This window comes from Syzygium oleosum, unplaced genomic scaffold (assembly GCF_021117445.2).
Source record: "Syzygium oleosum isolate NSW1041296 unplaced genomic scaffold, Sole_v2.1 Sole_v2.35, whole genome shotgun sequence".
In the NCBI taxonomy this organism is placed as follows: domain Eukaryota; kingdom Viridiplantae; phylum Streptophyta; class Magnoliopsida; order Myrtales; family Myrtaceae; genus Syzygium; species Syzygium oleosum.
The window spans coordinates 2,344,742-2,365,367 of NW_026607519.1; the positions used below are offsets into that span (position 1 = coordinate 2,344,742).

Genomic DNA, 20,626 nt, shown 5'->3' on the forward strand with positions numbered 1-20,626 from the left:
ATAGATTTTTGCCTAAATATGTCGGAACCGACAAATATTCTGTGCAATGAACTCTGGGCAAAGAAAAACTCTATCTAACAATGGAGAGATAGATCATCAATTGGTCATGATAGCGACACTTAAAATTTGGGAAAAATTTAATCGTACATTCATGTTACATTTATCCAAAACTAATTTTTGTGTCACAAATATTCCAAACTTGAGCAACTTGTGCCATAATTGCCTCAGACTAATTTTTGCATCATAAAAATTATGGTTTTTAGCATATTTTGAAACTTGAGGAAGCTCTTAAGGCAAAATTAGCATATCTTAGCAGATTTCTCAATATAAGATTTTGATGATTTGTGACACGAAAGATAATTTCGGGTAAATATGACACAAATATTTTGTTTTCAGTCAGTTACTTGTATAAAAAGATGCCTTTGAGCAAGGACAAAGTTCCATGTCGCTTGGCGTGCACAAGTGAGGCTGTATATATACCTGGCTTCGCAGAAGGTGAGGTGCATCACGAGAGTATGAAAGCCAATAGCTATTTATTCAATGAAAGCTATTAAAATCAAGTAATGAGAGTTTTTCTACCTTTTCTGCTATGCTACTTAGTAAACAACACTAGCACTCTCGTCTCTCATCTTGACTGTCCCTATTTACTTCCCCTCCTTCTCTTCCCCTTTATGTAACTCTTCTAATTAGAATGAATTTGTATGAGTTCATAGATATTTATACCAAAACAAAATTGCTTCATTTACATGCATTTGTTGCATAGCAAAGAACCCACAATTCGTGTAAGTTGCTCCAAACTTGTATAATGATTTTCTAATGTAATAATGCGTTCGTTTGGGTTGTTTCTTATGCTAAGATGTTTTTCACTTAACTTTGATTATAATTCGAATAAAAACTCCTCAAAAGTACCACAAGGCATACTCTTAATTTCCTAAATGATCCAGAAAAACCTTGGTCCAGGTTTGGGGCTTAGGTGCACTTGGTCTGGGAAAACCTTAGCTCATTTATGAAGGGCACTTGGGTTTGGGAGAACCTCCAGCTTTGTACCCGCTTGCATCATGGTGGACTAGAACGGCGGATTCGCCTTTTGAGGCAGTAGCTATTGCTTAAAGTGGAGATGTCAAATTGGATGTTAGAATTCCTATGGTAATGCCCAATGGAATCACAGATGATGGTTGCTCATTCCCAACCTATTTGGTTATCAGACAAAACGACCCTCCGAAAATTCAGGGCAACGTCCAGTTCTTATAAATCTCCAGATTTTAAAATGGAACTTCTAATGGCTACTTCTCATGCATCTTGATAACACCTTTTGGGTCGAACCCCAACTCGCCTCACTACCTCAGCCTCCTACTACAGGAACTAACACCTTGACTGACTCTGCACCATGATGAAGTTTAGCATCTGTATTAATCAAGTTAAGGGTGGGTGCAAAAAGTTGTCGACTTCTCCTTTGGTGGAGCGGTGATGCCAATCACCTGCTTCATGTTTTCAGCCCCATCAGTGAGCGGTTCTCAGAATATGGACATTCAGAGTACCGATATGCCCCAGAATTCATGCTGAACTGGAATGGAAGACAATGTTCATAGCAATGGCATAAGTTGGCTTCGTGAACTGTGAAAGTAGTATTACAAGCAAACATTACAATACAATGAACCCAAAAATATACATCTGTAACGCAATATCTCGAGGAGAAAAAGGAAATATTCCCCATACTGGGCCTTGCTCTTCATCGGTTCAATATGTTGAACTGTGTTTCCTCTAACTACATAGCTTATATTAATGAGTATATAACTCGAACAATCATGCTGCAGAAGGCTGAATGCGACTATAAATTCATTGCTGACTCTCAGTGCACCTTCTGGCCTTTGGTTTGATTTGCCTTCTCAGGTGAAAGGGGTCGATCTACGAGGAACGACTTCATGCGTTTGTTCATCTCTTTCATCTCCCCTCCAGTCATTGCATGACCACAATCCTTGATAACAACTAATTGCGCATTTTCATCCAAATGCCTGGCCAAAGTCAGTAGAACAATAAAAAGAAAAAAGCAGGTTATTCCATCAAGAAAGTTTACCAACAGCCATTCAGCAAAAAGAGATCCTCCTGGAATTTAACGCCCATGAACATTGAAAGTTCAAACTGAAGGGGTCTCAGTAATTAAGAACAATTCGGTTCTGACGATTTGTTTTTATCCAATTATGCTGTTTATACAGGTGCTTGTTAGAGAATCAAGCTTCTAAATAAAGTAGAAAAGCCAAAGCAAAACGTGGAAGGGAAACCTCTTTAATCTGTGACCCAATTCCAATGGAAAGACTTTGTCATATTCCCCCCAGATTATCAGTGTCGGCTGCATCAAGAAAGATCCATGGCTTGAGAGGATGTCCAAAGAAGAGAGAAGATGTCGACAAAAACAATGTGAATATATACTGAGTCAATTGCGTGAGTCCGATGGAGAGGACAGAGATTTCGAGAGAAAGAAACCTGAGTTATCTTGGGAAGATTAGACATCTTCCTATCTTTGAGTAAGGCATTAAGCAGCCCTGTCCATTCTTGAGTGTACTCCGTGCACATAACCTGCAGACAATCATGGTGACCTTTCTTGAAATGCAACAGAACTTGAGTGATCAAGATAAACTTTTCCGAGATTGCCTAACCGACCCCCCGCATGCGCAAGAAACATCATTAAATAAAATCTAGAAATTTAGCTTTTCATAAGTTTGTTGAAACAGCACAACTAATGCAAGATTGATGACAGTGAGAGTTAGCATTTTGTATCACAAGTTGCCGTTTAATCTCTACTGGCCTTCACAACTAGACATCTCACTGTCATCAATCTAAGTTCACAAGGAACAAACTACTTGCTCATTTTGTCTTGAGTAAAAATAGTTCCTTATAGTCGAGATTTGGGGACTAAACAACACCAATGCAATATTCCTAGACCTCAAATATAGGTTAGAGGAAAAAAGCTGCGATAGTTGAGTGCAGAATGCTGAATGGTGATTTTTGTTCTACCAGAAGTTCACAACTCCTTGCACGTGTACAAACTCTCATAGAATCGACAAATAATATGGTGTTTACTCTGTTCTCTAAAAGCAGAGGCCTTTCTATTCGGAATGTAATCGACCCGATACCTCGTAATCTTGAGCAATAAAATCTGAACAAGACTTCTATGAGTATGGTCAAGAAGTCGCTTACACGATGACATAAAAAAGACAGGAGAGCCATGTAAAGATTGTTCTTCCCCAATCAATGTAGCTATTAGCTAATAACTAACTGTACAAACTTCCATTATGAATCAGGAAAAGTAAGGGCGAAGATTTTGCTAGCAAAGGAAACGAAAACTGAACACTTGGCATCAACTAAACTCAGATTCGTAGGCAATGTGCGAAAAAACAAATGTGCAGCGGAGAGATTTTTAACTTTTCGTCAACTTACATCAAGGAAATCCTGCAGAATGCAATTGGGCACGTTCCACACAGGCTTGTAAAAGACAACCTTGAGCATTTCCTTCATCTTCTCTGGCGTCTGCGGTAACAGCAAACTCACGGCCTCGTCCACGCTCTTCAACTGCGGAAGACATTGCCCAAAGACTCACTCAGTTCCATTATCACAAGTATCAAGAAACACTATGACAGGCGCTGAACTGCACACAAAAATTACACACAAGTTCGAAAGTAGTTTCTGCATCGTGATTAGTGATTACCACTCAGGAAACGAGTCTATCTAATGTTTTTTGGCCCACCTGAAACATCCCATCCTCTATGTCCTTCTCCTCCATACAAACCCCTGCACAGCACAGAACCAACTTCTCCACCATCTCCGGGAACTGCGCCGCCAAGCTATACGCCACGAATCCACCGTAACTTGGCCCCACCACTTTCGTCTTTCTCACTCCCTGAGCCTTCAAGACTCCTGCAAAACGGGTCAATGCTGATCCGAGTCAGTCTTGCTCGAGTCATGTGGTATCCTGTCTGTCAGAAAGTCGACGGTCCTACCTGCGACGCACTGAGCCTGAAACTGCTCGGTCCGCTCGGGCTGGGTTGTGTAGGATTCGCCGAAGAACAAGAGATCAGGCACGTACAAGTTGAATGTCTCGATGAAGCGCGAGATGAACATGCTCCACTGCCACATTCCTTTGGCTCCGAGGCCGTGCAAGAGGAGCAAGTTGGGCTTGTTGGGGTTGTACGTCTTGGGGACCCAACAGTGCATGACCGTGCCTTCGCCGAGGTCGGTGGTGGTCGATTTCAGGCCCGCTCGGGAAAAGCTGAAGCGACACCATCGGTCATATGCTGCTGCAAAGCTGAAGCACTTTGGCATCAATTTTTGGTTCTCTTGTTCGCCCTTTTGCGGGTATGTTCTTGAGGTTTTCCGAGGAGTGGGTCGCCTTTGGAGGACAGATTAGATCGAAAGAAATGGCGGTTTGATCAAGAAATGAAGAGGGTGTTTTCTTTGCTCTCTCAAAAATGTGGTACTATTGAATTGAGCAGAGATGGAGGTTAAGACAATCTGCTAGTTGGTTCCTTAGTCTGCTAATCTTGGTGCTGACTGGGATGAACATTCAAAGCAGCTTTGCTTGGTTACGACTTCAAAAGTCAAAAACAGACGAAGTGGCGCCAGAGAGACAATGGTTTTCGAAGAGCCAACGACAGGAGGACTTTGAAGCTCTTAGTTAGAACAGAGGTCATCAAAAAGCAGGGGAGGCAATAGCACTTTCTATATTGATTATGATAAAATGGAGCATGGTCTATGCATTAAATAGACTAAGCCAACCTCAATCGTTGATAACGTGGGCAATATGGTGAGACTTTGGTTTTTAACAATTGAGATGATATTAGTCCATACGGTCTATAAACCGTACAGTAACTTCCAATCAAATTGTGGGCCTTTTGTTTGTGCCTTACAAAAAAGCAAAATGTAACGTTTCATTTTCCCACTAAATTTTAAAATTAGATGAAATGCTTTTATAAGAAATATTATATGAGAATTTACGTGTCAGTTTATACATATCGTAAAATTTTCGGGTATTTCGAGTTATAAAAAAGCTAATGTGCATCCACCGTGAGATTTAGATTACACTTATGGTAAAAGTCTATCCAAACGTGTAATTTAGTTATAGTTTAGAAGTGTCGACTTCACGAGTGCTCCGTGGATCAAGCATAGGTAGCAAGAAATATTTTGATTTTCGTAAACATTAATTGCTCATATGGCAAAAGAGAATCGGTTTAATACGTTAAAAAACCTCAAACTTTGACTTCTGTCCCAATTTTACCTTTTGTCTCGTAAAAAACCTCAAACTTTAGGTTATATCCCAATTCTATCCTAATTTTTTTTTGTCCCATAAAAAACCTCTAACTTTAGGTCTAGTCCCAATTCTACAATAAACTTTTTTTGTCTTATAAAAAACCCTCAACTTTGGGTATTATATCAATTCTACCCTAAATTTTTTTTGTTTCATAAAAAATTCCATTTTTAGGTTCAATTTCAATTTCACTCGAAATTTTTTTGTCTCATAAAAGATCACCAACTTTTACTTGAGTCTCAAATCTACTCTCCATTAACCTTCCGTCAAAATCGTTCTTATGATTTTGCGCTCGTCGATCTCTCGTACTTTGGAGTGTTCCATCTCTTGCGGTCTAAGAGCTCGAGCTCGGACTCTCGAATAGCTCATGCCTGGGAGTTTTCCATCTCTCGGTTGTCAACGGCAGAGGATTAATGGGGACAGAGTTTAAGACTTAAGTAAAATTTTATGATTTTTTATGAGACTATAAAAATTTTATGGTAAAATTGAGACTAGAGCTAAAGTTTGGGGTTTTTTGTAGGATAAAAAATAGTTTAGGCTAAAATTGGGACATGTCCTAAAGTTGAGGGTTTTTTATGGGACAAAAAAAAGTTTATGGTAGAATTAAAACTGCACCTAAAGCTAATGGTTTTTTATGAGACAAAAGGTAAAATTGGGACAAAAGTTAAAGTTGAAGGTTTTTTAGGGTATTAGGCCTAAGAGAATCATTATATAAAAAAAATTGTAGCATTTTCTTTTATTATCCACTTAATAGTGTGGCAATTTTTTTTTCTTTTTGCCATTCGCTAAATTAATTTGGAAAATCTGTGGGAAGTATTTGTAATGATGCGGTCGAGGTTAGGAAAACACAGAGATCCCCATTTTCTAGAATTTTTTTGGAACATATTCTAGACAGGCTGTATCTAACATCCTAGAAATTCCATAGATTTTTGCCTAACTATGTGGGAAACTCCGGCGAATATTATGTGCAATGAACCGTGGGCAAAGAAAAACTCTATTTAACGATAGAGAGATAGATCATCAAGTGGTCATGATAGAGACACTTTTGAGAACATTTCAATCGTGCACTCTTGTCACATTTATCTCAAAATAATTTTCGTGTCAAAAAAATCTCAAACTTTGTAAGCCGTGCTACATTTACCCCAAACTAATTTTCGTGTTACAAAAATTAGGAATTTTAGTAGATTTTGCAACTTGAGGAAGCCTTTAGGGCAAAATTAGCAGATTTTAGCAAATTTCCCAATATAAGATTTTGGTGATTTGGGATTTTTTGTGATATGAAACTTAGTTTGGAGTAACTATGGCATATGCATACCGGCTTGGGATTTTTTGTGATTCATGATTAGTTTATTGTACATGCGGTTGGGTGTACCAATATGGGATTTTTGTAACAAGAAAATTATTTTTGAGGTAAATATGGTACCAGTCTATCAGTTTGAGGTTTTTTATGGTATTCACTCCTTCAATTCGAGAACAATTCAATTGTACTCCTCACATTTGACAGCTCCTACAAATTATGTTAATGCACTCTAATTAGTCTTTTCCCGAATGTGGCCAAGTAGATGATCAATTATTCATGGCACTTCAATGCCAAAGAACTTACTTATACAGTGACTTACTCATTTTGCATTTCTTGAACTTTTTATATTAACTTTCTATCTGTCGAAGCTCGTGAGCTAGTCTCACCGATTTTCTAAGACTTGTTTCTAGTTTATCACTTATATAAAAAGAGGCCTTCAAGCAAGGACGAAGTTCCACGTTGCTTGGTGTGCACCAGGGGTGAGCATTGATCTAAAGTCAACCCTAGACCGACCTTGGACCGGCCTAACCCGGCCGATCCTGGTCCAGTTCCTAGGGGGATTAGGTCGATCCTTGGTCCTGGGACTCCTGAACCCTGCACTATGTGGATTGATTCTCGGTCCTAGGAATTTAGGATTAGTCCAACACATACCAACCCTGTATATTTTATTTATCAAATGCTTTTGTCTACTCTAAACCTGGGGCCTCCTCATCTATTCTCTTCTTTTTTATGCAATTCAGTTTATTGTGTAAATTAGAAAGTAGAAAGAAATCTAGTTCTAATTAAAAAAAAAAAAAAAGAAACCCTCTTCGCTCGCCCACCTCAGCCTCGCTCGCCTCACGAGCGCAGCTCCGCTAGACAAACATACTAAGTATTAATTATGTGTGTTATTTGTTTTGTTTTCAGGTGTTCGAAAGGTGAAGCACTCATTTAAGAATGAACAAAATATGAAGTTGTATAATTCATGGATTATATTACGTATTTTGAACTTCTCATGGTTTAATTGTAAATAGCGAAGAACCCACAAAAATAATGAGTTTCGATATCAGACTCATGAATTTATTCGTAAAAGTCGCTCCAAACTTGTATAACGATTTTCTAATGTAATCATCCGTTCGTTTTGATTGCTTCTTATGTCACGATATGTTTTCTACTTAACTTTGATTATAATTCGAATAATAACTCCTTAAAAGTACCATCGTGGTGATTGGCCTAGTCGTATAATGCGTTCTCTTAATTTCATAAGTGGTTTGGCAAAACCTTGGTCCAAGTTTGGATCTTAGTTGCTCTTGGTCTCGGAAAACCTTCGTTCATTTATGAAAGGCACTTGGGCTTGGGAGAGTCTCTGGCTTTGTACCCGCTTGCATCATGGCGGACTACAGCGGCGGATTCGCTTTTCTAGACAATAACTATCGCTTAAAGTCTTTCAAAATGGCTGTCGAAATCTCTATAGTAAAGCCCAATGAAATCACCGATGTTGATCGCTCCTTCCCAACCCGATCGGTTATCAAACGACTCCGAAATTCTAACTTTTAGAATGGAAATTCTAATGGCTAATTTTCATGCATCTTGAGAACACCTCTTGGGCCGAACCAATCAGTACTCGCCTCACTACCTCAGCCTCCTTCTACAGGAACTAACGACTTGACTGACTCTGCACAATGATCAGATGAAGTTTATCAGCCCGGGCAACTTGAATTGAAGCAAAGTCATCTGTTTTAATCATGAGACTAAAGGTGAGAAAAGTTATCGAAATCTCCTTCTGCAAAGCCTGCTGCAAAGCGGCGATGCCAATCGCCTATTTCATGTTTCAGCTCGATCGGCAAACGGTTCTCGGAATATTGATATTCTGATTCCCAATATGCCCCAGAATTCATGCTGAACTGGAAAGGAAGACAATGTTCATCGCAACAGCATCCATTTGATTCGCGTACCGCGAAAGCAGCATTACAAGCAAACATTGCAACACTAATAAAGCAGAATTGACAATGAACCCAAAAAATGCATCTGTAATGATATATCTCGAGAATAAAAAGGAAGCACTTCCCATAGTATGGCCATCACTCTTCATAGGTTCAGTATGTTGAATAATGTTTCTTCTAATTACATAGCTTAAATCAATGTGTGCATGCTGCAGAAGGCTGATTCGACTATAAAGTCATTGCCGAATCTTAGTCCACCTTCTGGCCATTGGTTTGATTTGTCCTCTTAGGTGAAAGTTGTGGATCGACAAGGAACGACTTGATGTGTTTGTACATCTCTTTCGGCTTCTCTGCATTCATTGCATGACCGCAATCCTTTATAACCACTAATTGCGCGTTTTCATCCAAATGCCTGGCCATAGTCATTCAAACGATTAAAACAAAGAAGCAGATTATTCAGCAAGAACACCTACCAAGAGCCATTCGGCAAAAATAGATTCTTCTGGAAATTAATGCTCATGAGCGTTGAATGTTCAAACTAAGGGGTCTTAGATGCTTAGAAGCGTTTTGGTTCTGAAGAGTTGATTTTATCCCAGGATGTTGTTTAGACACATTCTAGTAGAGAATCAAGCTTGTTAAGAAAGTGGAAAAACCAAAGCAAAGCATAGAAGGAAAACCTCTTTAATCTGTGACCCAATTCCAATGGAAAGACTTTATCATATTCCCCCCAGATTATCAGTGTGGACTGCATCAGAAAAGATCAATGGCTTGAGAGGATGCGAAGGAAGAGAGAAGAGATCGACAAAATCAATGTGAATATATAATGAGTCAATTGCGTGAGTCCGATTGAGAGGACAGAGATTTCGAGAGAAAGAAACCTGGTTTATTTTGGGGAGATTAGACATCTTCCTATCTTTGTGTAAGGCAGTGACCAGCTCTGTCCTTTCTTGAAGGTACTCCGTGCACATAACCTGCAGAATCATGGTGACATTTCTTGAAATGCCACAGAACTTGAGTGATCGAGATAAACGTATCCTAGATTCCCCACGAGAAACATCATCAAATAAAATCTAAATATTTAGCATTTCCTAAGTTAGTTGAAACAGCACAGCTAATGTGAGATTGATGACAGTGATAGTTAGCACTCTGCATCACAAGCTGCAGTTTAATCTCTACCAGCCTTCACAACTAAACATCTCGTGTAGTAGTAGTTCACAAGGAACAAGCTACTTAATCGTTTCGTGGACTAAATGACACAATGCAACATTCCTCGACCTTAATATAGGTTAGAGGGAACAAAGCTGCAATAACCGAGGGCAAAACGCCGAACGGTGATTTTTCTTCGACCAAAAGTTCAGAGTCTTCACACGTGCATCAATTTTCATAGAATGGAAAAGTAACATGGTGTCGACCTCTGTTCTTTAAAAGCAGTGGTCTTTCTATTTACACACATTTGTTTTTTTTTTTATTCATTAAACATCCACGTAAACATAACAAACAACACAGAGCTGCTAAAGCAAGGAAAGAAGCTTTGTTCAACTAAAAAATGTAATCTGCCTGAGACCGAGTTATCTTGAGCAATAAAAATGTGAAACAAGACTGCCATGAGTATGGTCATGAGGAGGCTTAGTCAATAACATAAAAACACACGAGAGCCATGTAAAGATTCTACTGAGCCGTCCAATGTAGCTATTAGCTTATAAGTAGCTGTACAAACTTCCATTACTAATCAGGAAAAGGAAGTGCGAGAATTTCGCTAGCAAAGGAAACAAACACTGAACACTTGGCGTCAACTAAACTCAGATTCTTAGGCAATGTGCGAAAACGCAAACGTTCAGCTGAGAGATTTGTTACTTTTTGTCAACTTACATCGATGAAATCCTGCATAAAGCAAGAGGGCACTTTCACCACCGGCTTGTAAAACACGACCTTGAGCATCTCCTTTACCTTCTCCGGCGTCTGCGGAAACAGGAAACTCACGGCCTCGTCCACGCTCTTCACCTGCCGAGATGACATTGCGCCAAGACCCACTTAGTTCCACTATCACAAGTATCAAGTAACAGTAACACGTGCGCTGGACTCCATAAGAAATACACACAAGTTCCAAAGCAGTTTCTGCAACGCGATTATAATTCACAGAACGAGTCTATCCACTGTTTTTTGGCTCACCGGAAACATCCCATCCTCCATGTCCTTCTCCTCCATACACACCCCTGCACAGCACAGAACCAACTTCTCCACCATCTCCGGGAACTGCACGGCCAAGCTGTATGCCACGAACCCGCCGTAACTTATCCCCACCACATTCGTCTTCCTCACTCCCTGAGCCTTCAAGACTCCTGCAAAACGGGGTCAAATGCTGATTCGAGTTAGTCTTGTCGAGCCACGTGCTATCCTGTCGTTTCGGAAAATCGACAGTCCTACCTGCGACGCACTGAGCCTGAAACTGCTCGGTCCGCTCGGGCCGGCTCGTGTAGGAGTCGCCGAAGAACAAGAGATCAGGCACGTACACGTTGAATCTGGCGATGAAGGGCGAGATGAACTCGTTCCACTGCCACATTGCGTTGGCCCCGACGCCGTGCAAGAGGAGCAAGTTGGGCTTGCTGGGCTTGTACGTCTTGGGGACCCAACAGTGCATGACCGTGCCGTCGCCGAGGTCGGTGGTGGTCGATTTCAGGCCCGCCCGGGCAAAGGAGAAGCGGAAGCATCGGTTCCTGCTCTCTGCAAAGCTGAAGCACTTTGCCATCAAGATTTGGTTTCTCCTGCTTGCTCTTTCGTCGGTATATTCTCGAAATCTTTTGAGGATGGGGTTGCTTCTGGAGGACGGATTAGATCAAGAAAAATGGCGGGTCTGATCGAGAATTTAAGAGAGTGTTCTTTGTATGGTCAAGAATCTGACATTATTGGATTGAGCAGAGATGGGAGATTAAGGGAATCTGCTAATTAGGTATCTTCTTTCGTCTGCTAATTCTGTCGTTTACTGGGATGAAGATTCAAGGGAGCTTCTTCAAAAGTCGAAAAAAAGACGAGGGTCAGAGGAGGACATGAACATAAAACAGAGGTCATCAAAAGTAGATGAGGCAACAGCACTTTCTACATTGATCATCTACAAACAAATTGAATGTATTATAAATCGTGTACATCGAGCCCGTCTCGTTCATTGATCATACAACTCGCACGGCGAGACTTATATCATTGACGGTTAAAATAATAGGGATCCGTATAGTCTGTAGACCATATGATAACTTCTCACTAATTGTGGGCCTTTCACTTGTGCTTTTTGAAAAGCAAAAGCTGACTTTTTATTTTCCCACTAACATTTAGAATTTTACGAAAAAAAAATTCATATGAAAAAATTATATGTGAACTTATGTGTGTCAATGTTTATATATTATAATAGTTTGTGTTTTGAGTTATAGAAAAGTTAACGTGCCGTCCAGCGCAAGATTTAGATTAAGTTAAAAGTAAAATTCTGCCTAGAAATCCATTTTAATAATAGAAGTATCATTTTCACAAGTGCTCCATAGATACTTATTGTCAAGCATGGTTTACAAGAAAGTTTTCGTTCTCCTAGATATTAATTGCTCATTTGGCCAAGAAAATGTCAATATGTTAAAAAAGTCACGGCATTTCCTTTTATTATTTAAGGTTTGATACCATTAATTTTCAAACCGGTACTCCATGATACATTGATGACAAATTGATTTTCATCTCACCAAAAATCCGAAACTGATCTCATGATACATTCACCTCAAATTAGTTTTTATCTCATTAAAAATTCAAAACAGGTACTCTTGACCCAAATTTATCATTCGTTAAATTGAATAAGGTCAAGGCACGTGAATTTTCCATGTCGAATCTCTCTTGCAGTCGTTCGCCACAACATGTGTCATGAGGCATCAATATGGGATTTTTCGAGCAAGGGAAATCAGTTTGAGGACCTTTTCCTAGTATGAGAGGACTAGGAAGGAAAGACCTCTGGTGCACTAATTATTGTGCCCAATTTGAAATTTTTTGTAAGATGAAAATTACTTTCGAATAAGTCAATTATGAAGTATCGATTTAAGATTTTTAAAGATAATGACCCATTATTTAAAATAACTCAATTTAGAAAGGCGCCACAAGACAAGACAGAAGGGAAACAGTTTAAAAACTGGCTAAATTAATTTGGAGAATCTCTAGAAAGCACTCGTGTCGCTGTCGTCGGAGACAAAAGCTGTTGGGAAGCAAGTCCGGGAGTAATGATGCAATTAAGGTTGGGAAAACGTAGCAGTCCCCATTTTTTATTGTTGTTTTGGAACACATCCTAGACATGTTGCAGTTAATATATTGGTGATTCCATAGATTTATGCCCAAACATGTTGGTAGCTCCGAGGAATATTTTGTACAATGAACTCTCGGGAACAATCATCTGTTCACCTCGTACAAATCATGTGAAGCTTATTTATACTGTGACTTGCCCTTTTGGTGTGTCTAGTGCTTTTTATATCCATCTAGTGTCTGTCCCTCAAGCCCACGTACTAGTCTCGGTAATTCTCTTGAACTTGTTCTTAGCTTATCGCATATGTAAAAAGAGGTCTTTAGGCAAGGACAAACTCCCACGTAGCTTGTATCACACATCAATTTTGCAAGTATAGAGGAAATGGCACAATCATCTTCGTACCCAAAAGACTCAGCCTCAAAATATATAACCAATGTTAACCTATTATCAAAATATATATCTATTTGTATTTCTCATAAAACAGCAAGCTGATTGCAAGAGTAGAGTTCTAAAGTCCACAGAAAAGAATAGATACATCTCCGATTACTAACAAAGTAAACCTAATATATATCATTTCAAACATATACAACTATATCTATTTTAACCAAAATCTAAACTCCCAAAAATCCCCCGCTAATATCATTCTCGTTCTATTCGCCTATAGTTGAAGTGCCTGAAAGTGAATTGCATGAGCAAACCATTCCTCGATGATTAGTATAAATCTCTTCTAAGAAGATTGAACATCCACTATACACATTTATAAAATGGTACCGGAAACACATTTGTCCAAATCCTATTTATAATATGCACACAACATAAAAGATGAGTTATATCACTTTACTAAAGTTTTATACATGAAATATTCATTCGATCAACAATATCAAAGCACACTTCAATAGTCTATTTCATTGATCAATATAGTGCTCAATATCAAACTATGGCCACGCTTAACACATCGTCACAAGGCCTATCAAGTTCCCCCTTGGCATAGGTTTCCACCTATATCAATAGGTGGCTTTACCCAAATAGGACGTCTTAAGACAGTATACATGCACAGCCCCTTAATGGATTCAAAATATAGCGATAATCAGTACAAAAACCATTAACTCATCCTCCTCATCCCACAAAATCAATTCAAAATCCATTTCATAAATCGGGTTCACAAACCAAAACTTATGGCCTTTCACAATTGAAAATAATCAAGCAAAAATACATTTTTTATAACATTTTTCTAACCAATTCACAAATAATCAACTCGCCAACTATTTCAAAAATCTTTTAATGTGTCATTTTAAATAACCAAAAGAATTGTAAATGCCCATTTAGCAATAGGTAACGAATATGCTCTAAACACCACTTTTTTTTGTTTTAATAAATATCATATTGTGCGATGCCTCTTTCATAGCTTATACCATTTCTAATACCGATCATTTTCAAGACATGAGTTCATGTATCGTAGAAGCGATAAACAATGAAAGCTACCTTGAGCACAAAAACTCGAAATCCTATCAATTAAGTAAGAAACAAATATCAAAATCAAGTAGATGACTACTTTAACTAAGACTCTCAACTAGACTACGCTTATTCGATAATAAAACGACTTCGATGCGCCAACAAAAGCTCGCCCAAATTGATGTTCGCTATTGTCACACCCAAAAACCTACCAAGATGAGGGGTGACACGGCCGTCCTTCCACTCGAAGGACGCAGCCTCAAACTACAAGGAATCCGACTCCCAAAAAGTCCCAACGACATCGCTCTCGCTCTATTGGCTACTAACAAAGGAACCTGAAAAGATTGGGAAAAGAGAGAGGTGAGCAATCACAGCTCAGTAAACAGTGCGTATCTCTTCTAAGCAGATCGAGCAACCACTATGCATGTATACATAAAGCCATACCAGAAACTCGTACTTCAATCCAAAGATATAATATATATATATATATATATATATATATATATATATATATATCAATCAAATACGAGTTGTTTTATTTCATCAAAGCTTTATACAAGTCCCAAAATACACGTTTAAATCCATCATCACAATTCAAACTATCAATTGTCAAGTCCATTGATCAATCTCTATAAAAACCACATCAATGGTCCATTCCATTGACTAATATCAAATCACACATCAATGGTCTATTCTATTGATAAATCTCATATAACATCACACGTCGATAGTCCATTCCATCGACCAATCTATTGCTCAATATCAAACCATGGTCACGACACAAAACCTTGTGACAAGGCTACCAAGATTCCTCCCTTGGCAAGGTCTCCACCTACAAAGCCGGTGACTCGGCCCAGAAGGATATCCTAAACTCGGTATGCATACCCCAAAACCCCTCAATGGGTTCACAGTCATATTGAGCATCAAACAATCATCATCCAATATCAGAATTCCAATCCATAATACATTTCACAAACCAAACAAGTAACTTTCTCACAATACGGCTCATCCGCCAGAAATACATTTCGGCATTTCTTGAATCATTTCCGAAGTCATTTCATAAACTAGTTCATAACGTAATATACATATGTATTCTTTCATAATACATTTCCAAAACGATTCTCAAATCATTTCACGATAATCGATATATAAGCCATTTCCAGAAATGCTTTACCATGCCATTTTCAAATAATCAACAGGGTAGTAAATGCCCGATCCGAGCTTTTATGCAATAACAATGCTATTTAACTCATAACATATCTGATTCATATCGCTTTCGAAATATGAGTTTACAAACTCAAAGAAGAGATAGCACCACTCACCTGGAAACCCCAAAAATCATACAACGACGCTCACTCGAACCGACGATCTTGTAACCCTAACAATTAAACGAGAATTGATGTCAAAACCAAGTAAAATACTATGATAATTACGAAACGGCCAAACGACGCTTAAACGTTAACAGGACAACTCAAAAGCGCCCACAAATTGCTCATCCAAAACGATTATCCAAATCGTCCGCAACGCGAAACTTGAACGCGAAACTTGAACGCGAAACTTGATCGCCCTATAACTTCCTCCATCGAGCTTCGATCCTAGCAAACTTATAGTCAAAAGAAAGCCTGTTCCGAGTATTACAAAAGCCCCAGCTTGGCCATCTCAAAATCGAGCCGAAAACCGACGAAAATTGGCCTAAGAGCTTCTGGTCGCGCACTGTTCACTTTGCGCGGCCAACTTCAAAAATTCATATCCGGTAAACCGTAAGTCCAAATCAGGTTCCGTAAAATCCCACGGCTCCATAGCACCCTAATCTATCAATTCTATATATATGAGCAGCTCAACGACTCAAAAAAATCGGACTTCGCAGCTCTAATTTCCCAAAATACAGAATTTAAACCCTAAATCGAAAAACTTTCCGATCGGACGAACGAGGGGCGCAAGTACGTATCGGGCGTTGCTAATCGAAGTCGAATCGGCTTGGCGAGATCCCCGTAGCGCAAAACCCCCTTCTCTTTTCTCTTCTTCTTCTTCCTTCTCTTTTCCTCTCTTTCTCTCTTTCCCTTTTCCGGTGAGAGCTCTCGGTCTGCTCTCTCTTCCTTTTTAAGGAGCAGAACGTGCCCCTTTCTTTTCTCTTTCATTTCTATTCCTTTGACTTTTCAACCTTTTGCTTTTCTTTTCTTTTCTTTTCTTTTTTTTAAATCCAAATATTACATTCTCCCCTCCTTACAAAAATTTCGTCGTCGAAATTTGCACTTACCTCAATTAACAAACAAATAAGGATATTTGCGTGTTTTCTCGTCCTAAAAATTCCCAAGAAGCCCTTTCCGATTTTGTCATTGGATCTTTATATATATTCTCAATAAACTCCTCTGCTTCTTTAAGCTACCAGCACATCCCAAAGGTCCACCACGCTTCCGCTGCGCCTCTGATCAAAAATCAGTTTTGCTTTCTTTTCTATTTCAGGTTTATCATGCAAGCCTCATGTACACAATTGCAAGCTCAAAAGCCAAGAATTAGGGTCATTCTTGAATTAACTGGCCAATTTACCATTCTCATAATCCTCCCTGAAGTACTTGTCGACCAAACCTTTTGCCATATTTCGCAAGTCCTCATTTTCATGAAACTGGAACCTCTACATGGCTTCAATCCCGTCTTCTCGCTCTACAAGCTTCGACCCTTCACCATTAGGCATTCCCTTCAAAACCAGCTCTATAAAAAGTCCCACTCTTGCCACCTCAATATCAGCAGACCTTACTAGAACAATAAACCCTGAGAGGCATCCACCACCCACAAGTGAAATTAAGTGTTCCTGAGTGAGATAGGGCCTTGTATCCCTTCTGTTGGGCCAACACAAAGATTTCCCAGGACATATGCCACCTCCTTTCTTACATCAAATGGGGCTGATAAAACGAGGCGTAATGATCATGGCAATGCCTCACTCGAATATATTAACCTTTTGTGTTAACCATTGCCTATATTAAATGACACCCATGCTACTTCCTTCTTCAAGACTTGGTGCTCACTCTTTTTTGCATTGCACCTTTTCCCTAGTATGTAATAGCAGCCTTCAACTCTTTGACAACTGAGGAAGTTTGAGTTTGCAAAAGAGATTGCACCTCATTGACCACCATATCATTGCCAGGGGAGACATCACCTTCACCATCACCATCACCATCACCATTAGCACTGCCACTAACCCCAATCCTGCATAACCGCTTCGCACAAACTAATGATTCTCTTCTTTCTTTCCCCACAGCCGCAACTTGTCACCACCTCCTTTGTGCTGCAACATTGCCAACTGAAGACTTGATAGGATCTGTCCAGAGAGGCGAGACGTCATTGGCCATTGTTGAACACCAATGAGAAGCAAGAGAATTTAATCGATCGAGAGAGAGGGAGGTTGAAGAATGGCGCAACATGTGAACCTTTCACTGCCTTGTCGCTAGGTTTAGATCAAGCCTTCAGTAAGACGTAAGCACCTCGCTGTCATGTGATTTCAACTGTCTACAAGCATAAGCCCAACTTTACCATTTTCATCACCAAAATTCTGAAATTCCTTTTTCCGTCCACTTCTACTAATTATCACCAAATTTCACATCTATTGCTTACTCTTCCCATTTCGCATTGCTATCCTCAAATCAATACACTTGAAGATTCGCGCAAATCAACTCTTATTTATTGCCCGAAAACTTTCAAATACTTTTCTTGTCTTTACTAACACCTCAAGAAGAGATTATTGATAAAATTATCTCAAAATTTGTCAATCTAATATCATGGGATAATTAACTCTTAATACTCTCAAGACAAGATCCACTTATTCAAATTTCCAATCTCAACTATCTCCCCAAACAATTTATCCATAAATCTCATCTAAAAAATATTACCACCTAAGAGATCATCACTTACGATTGAATGTTTACAACTTCCCAAATCACTGAGATAAGAACATATCTAGTTTCCATTATATTCAATGGTCTCAAGTTCTCAACTTAAAGAATCATCACTTAAAATTATCTCTTCTTAATTCAAAGACTAAAACACTCGCCTCGTGTTACCATTTTACCGAAAACCACAACTGAAACTGATAGCCTCCACTAGTTCCACAAAAAAAATTTTAGAGTAAGATCATAACCTGCTATTCAGAAGTTCATAAGTTGATCGCACCTATTTACCATAAGTAAATCTCTGTCTCACATGTCAATTCAAGCTTATAACTTCTAAGATCAATTCTTATCATACCAAATATCGCCACATATCAAGACTTCCAATATAAATTCTCCTTTTCTAACTAAGAAAAATAACCTATCTCGACCAGCAACTTTTGCTCTTCATCCCTGTTCTTTGTCAGCGATTTCTTTAATTGTCCATACCTCGTCCAAAATATGCTCTAGAGGCAATTTGTCAAGTTGGGAAAGTATATGCTGTCTTGTGATCTCACCTTCCCGCCTGACTTCCGCATCAATTTGAATGAGCCCTGAACACTTGATAAAATGTTGTCTTCAACCTTCCAATTTCATCTATCAGCATTTCCCTTTTTACCGGCTGCTCAAGATTTTCACTCTCCAGTTCATTAATCAACTTATTGGATAATTTGGAGGCTCCAACATGTTTATCACATTCTAATTAAAGGGATAAATTCTTTACTTCCAAATCTCCAACAAACTTTTGCAAAATGAATATTTCAACTTGTGCATTTACATCTTTCTCCACTTCTTCCTCATTTGAATTTCTTCTTGCAAAAAGTGTACATAATTTTCCGAACCCGCCAAGCGTGCCCCACTTGATTGTACGTAAGTTGCACGTTCTTGTTTTGTAACTCATTCACTGTTTATCTGGAACATGTAGGGTCGAGACTTGCCTACTCCACTAGGGAGAGAACACTCTATAGCACCCATTAAAGCCCTTAATTTCTTCCCACAAAGACTTTACATCTCTCTCCAACTCCCTATTTTTGCCGGCCGACGCATCACGATTGCCTTCAGCTTTCAGATTTTCATCAACGGGTCTGCAAATGCCATCTACAAAAACTTCAGAATCCGTAACCTCGACTATTATATCATCTCCATTACTAAACGCACCCTCATCTACAACAATTTCCACAGTAAGAGATTCCTCCCTCTAACCTTGACCACCACAATCCCTAGCTCTAGCTAGATTTTCTTCCCGACCACCACTAATTCCATCTTCACCTATTGACACTACACTTTCTGATGCACTAGAGACTCAAAACTCCTTGTATTTTTGCTTATCCATGGTCGATGACAACAGATCCTATTCAAGAGTACACATCTTGAGTTGTGACTGGCCAAATATCTCCCCCTTTATTTTCTTACCAAAACCGCACATTGAAAACCTTAAGATACATTCATGGTATCAAAAGTAACAACTCGCTTGCCTTTGTTATCTCTTACAAGGCAAAGCACATTTCTCTAAATCAGAATTGACGGTCACCTAGATTCCAAAAGAAACATACACCATAGTATTCAATAAAAGACTAACACACTATAAACTAACACACAAGCTCACAACGTCCCAAAGACTTTATGTCCCAAAAATCATATCCTAAGCTCTGATACCAACAAATGTCACACCCCAAAACCTACCAAGATGAGGGGTGACACGGCCGTCCTTCCACCCTAAGGATGCAGCCTCAAACTACAAGGAATCCGACTCTCAAAAAGTCCTAACGACATCGCTCTCGCTCTATTGGCTACTAACAAAGGAACCTGAAAAGATTGGAGAAAGAGAGGGGTGAGCAACTACAGCTCAGTAAGCAGTGCGTATCTCTTCTAAGCAGATCGAGCAACCACTATGCATGTATACATAAAGCCATACCAGAAACTCGTACTTCAATCCAAAGATATAATATATATATCAATCAAATACGAGTTATTTTATTTCATCAAAGCTTTATACAAGTCCCAAATACACGTTTAAATCCATCATCACAATTCAAACTATCAATGGTCAAGTCCATTGATCAATCTCTATAAAAACCACATCAATGGTCCATTCCATTGACTAATCTCAAATCACACATCAATGGTCTATTCCATTGATAAATCTCATATAACATCACACGTCGATAGTCCATTCCATCGACCAATCTATTGCTCAATATCAAACCATGGTCACGACATAAAGCCTTGTGACAAGGCTACCAAGATTCCCCCCTTGGCAAGGTCTCTACCTACAAAGCCGGTGGCTCGGCCCAGAAGGATATCCTAAACCCGGTATGCATACCCCAAAACCCCTCAATGGGTTCACAGTCATATTGAGCATCAAACAATCATCATCCAATATCAGAATTCCAATCCATAATACATTTCATAAACCAAACAAATAACTTTCTCACAATACAGTTCATCCGCCAGAAATACATTTCGGCATTT

General features: G+C 39.1%; 2 protein-coding genes and 1 pseudogene across 2 annotated transcripts; all 3 read right to left on the bottom strand.

Annotated features, from left to right (window-relative positions):
- Nucleotides 1-1,688: 1,688 nt before the first annotated feature.
- On the bottom strand, nt 1,689-4,542 carry LOC115676863 (uncharacterized). The gene is made up of 6 exons (XM_030599879.2): nt 3,996-4,542; nt 3,743-3,912; nt 3,436-3,567; nt 2,482-2,574; nt 2,280-2,347; nt 1,689-2,012 (listed from the first exon to the last, which is right to left on the bottom strand). The coding sequence occupies exons 1-6, from the start codon at nt 4,315-4,317 to the stop codon at nt 1,850-1,852; spliced, it is 948 nt and encodes a 315-aa protein (XP_030455739.2). The 5' UTR covers nt 4,318-4,542; the 3' UTR covers nt 1,689-1,849.
- Nucleotides 4,543-8,581: 4,039 nt separating this feature from the next.
- On the bottom strand, nt 8,582-11,602 carry LOC115676860 (uncharacterized). Its single transcript, XM_030599874.2, has 6 exons — nt 10,946-11,602; nt 10,691-10,860; nt 10,391-10,522; nt 9,400-9,492; nt 9,199-9,266; nt 8,582-8,933 (listed from the first exon to the last, which is right to left on the bottom strand). Exons 1-6 carry the CDS (start codon nt 11,265-11,267, stop codon nt 8,771-8,773), a joined length of 948 nt encoding a protein of 315 aa, XP_030455734.1. The 5' UTR covers nt 11,268-11,602; the 3' UTR covers nt 8,582-8,770.
- Nucleotides 11,603-16,764: 5,162 nt separating this feature from the next.
- Nucleotides 16,765-17,581, bottom strand: LOC115668756 (importin subunit alpha-9-like; annotated as a pseudogene).
- Nucleotides 17,582-20,626: the final 3,045 nt, after the last annotated feature.

Bases quoted from the DNA above. Each gene is read 5' to 3' on its own strand.
- LOC115676863 (XM_030599879.2), bottom strand. From the start codon at position 4,317: ATGCCAAAGTGCTTCAGCTTTGCAGCAGCATATGACCGATGGTGTCGC. The intron at 3,568-3,742 runs GTGGGCCAAAAA...TGTCTTCCGCAG, and splicing joins TAGAGGATGGGATGTTTCAG to TTGAAGAGCGTGGACGAGGC. The intron at 2,013-2,279 runs GTTTCCCTTCCA...GACTTTGGCCAG, and splicing joins TTGGGTCACAGATTAAAGAG to GCATTTGGATGAAAATGCGC.
- LOC115676860 (XM_030599874.2), bottom strand. From the start codon at position 11,267: ATGGCAAAGTGCTTCAGCTTTGCAGAGAGCAGGAACCGATGCTTCCGC. The intron at 10,523-10,690 runs GTGAGCCAAAAA...TCATCTCGGCAG, and splicing joins TGGAGGATGGGATGTTTCCG to GTGAAGAGCGTGGACGAGGC. The intron at 9,267-9,399 runs GTTTCTTTCTCT...TTTCTGATGCAG, and splicing joins ATCTCCCCAAAATAAACCAG to TCCACACTGATAATCTGGGG.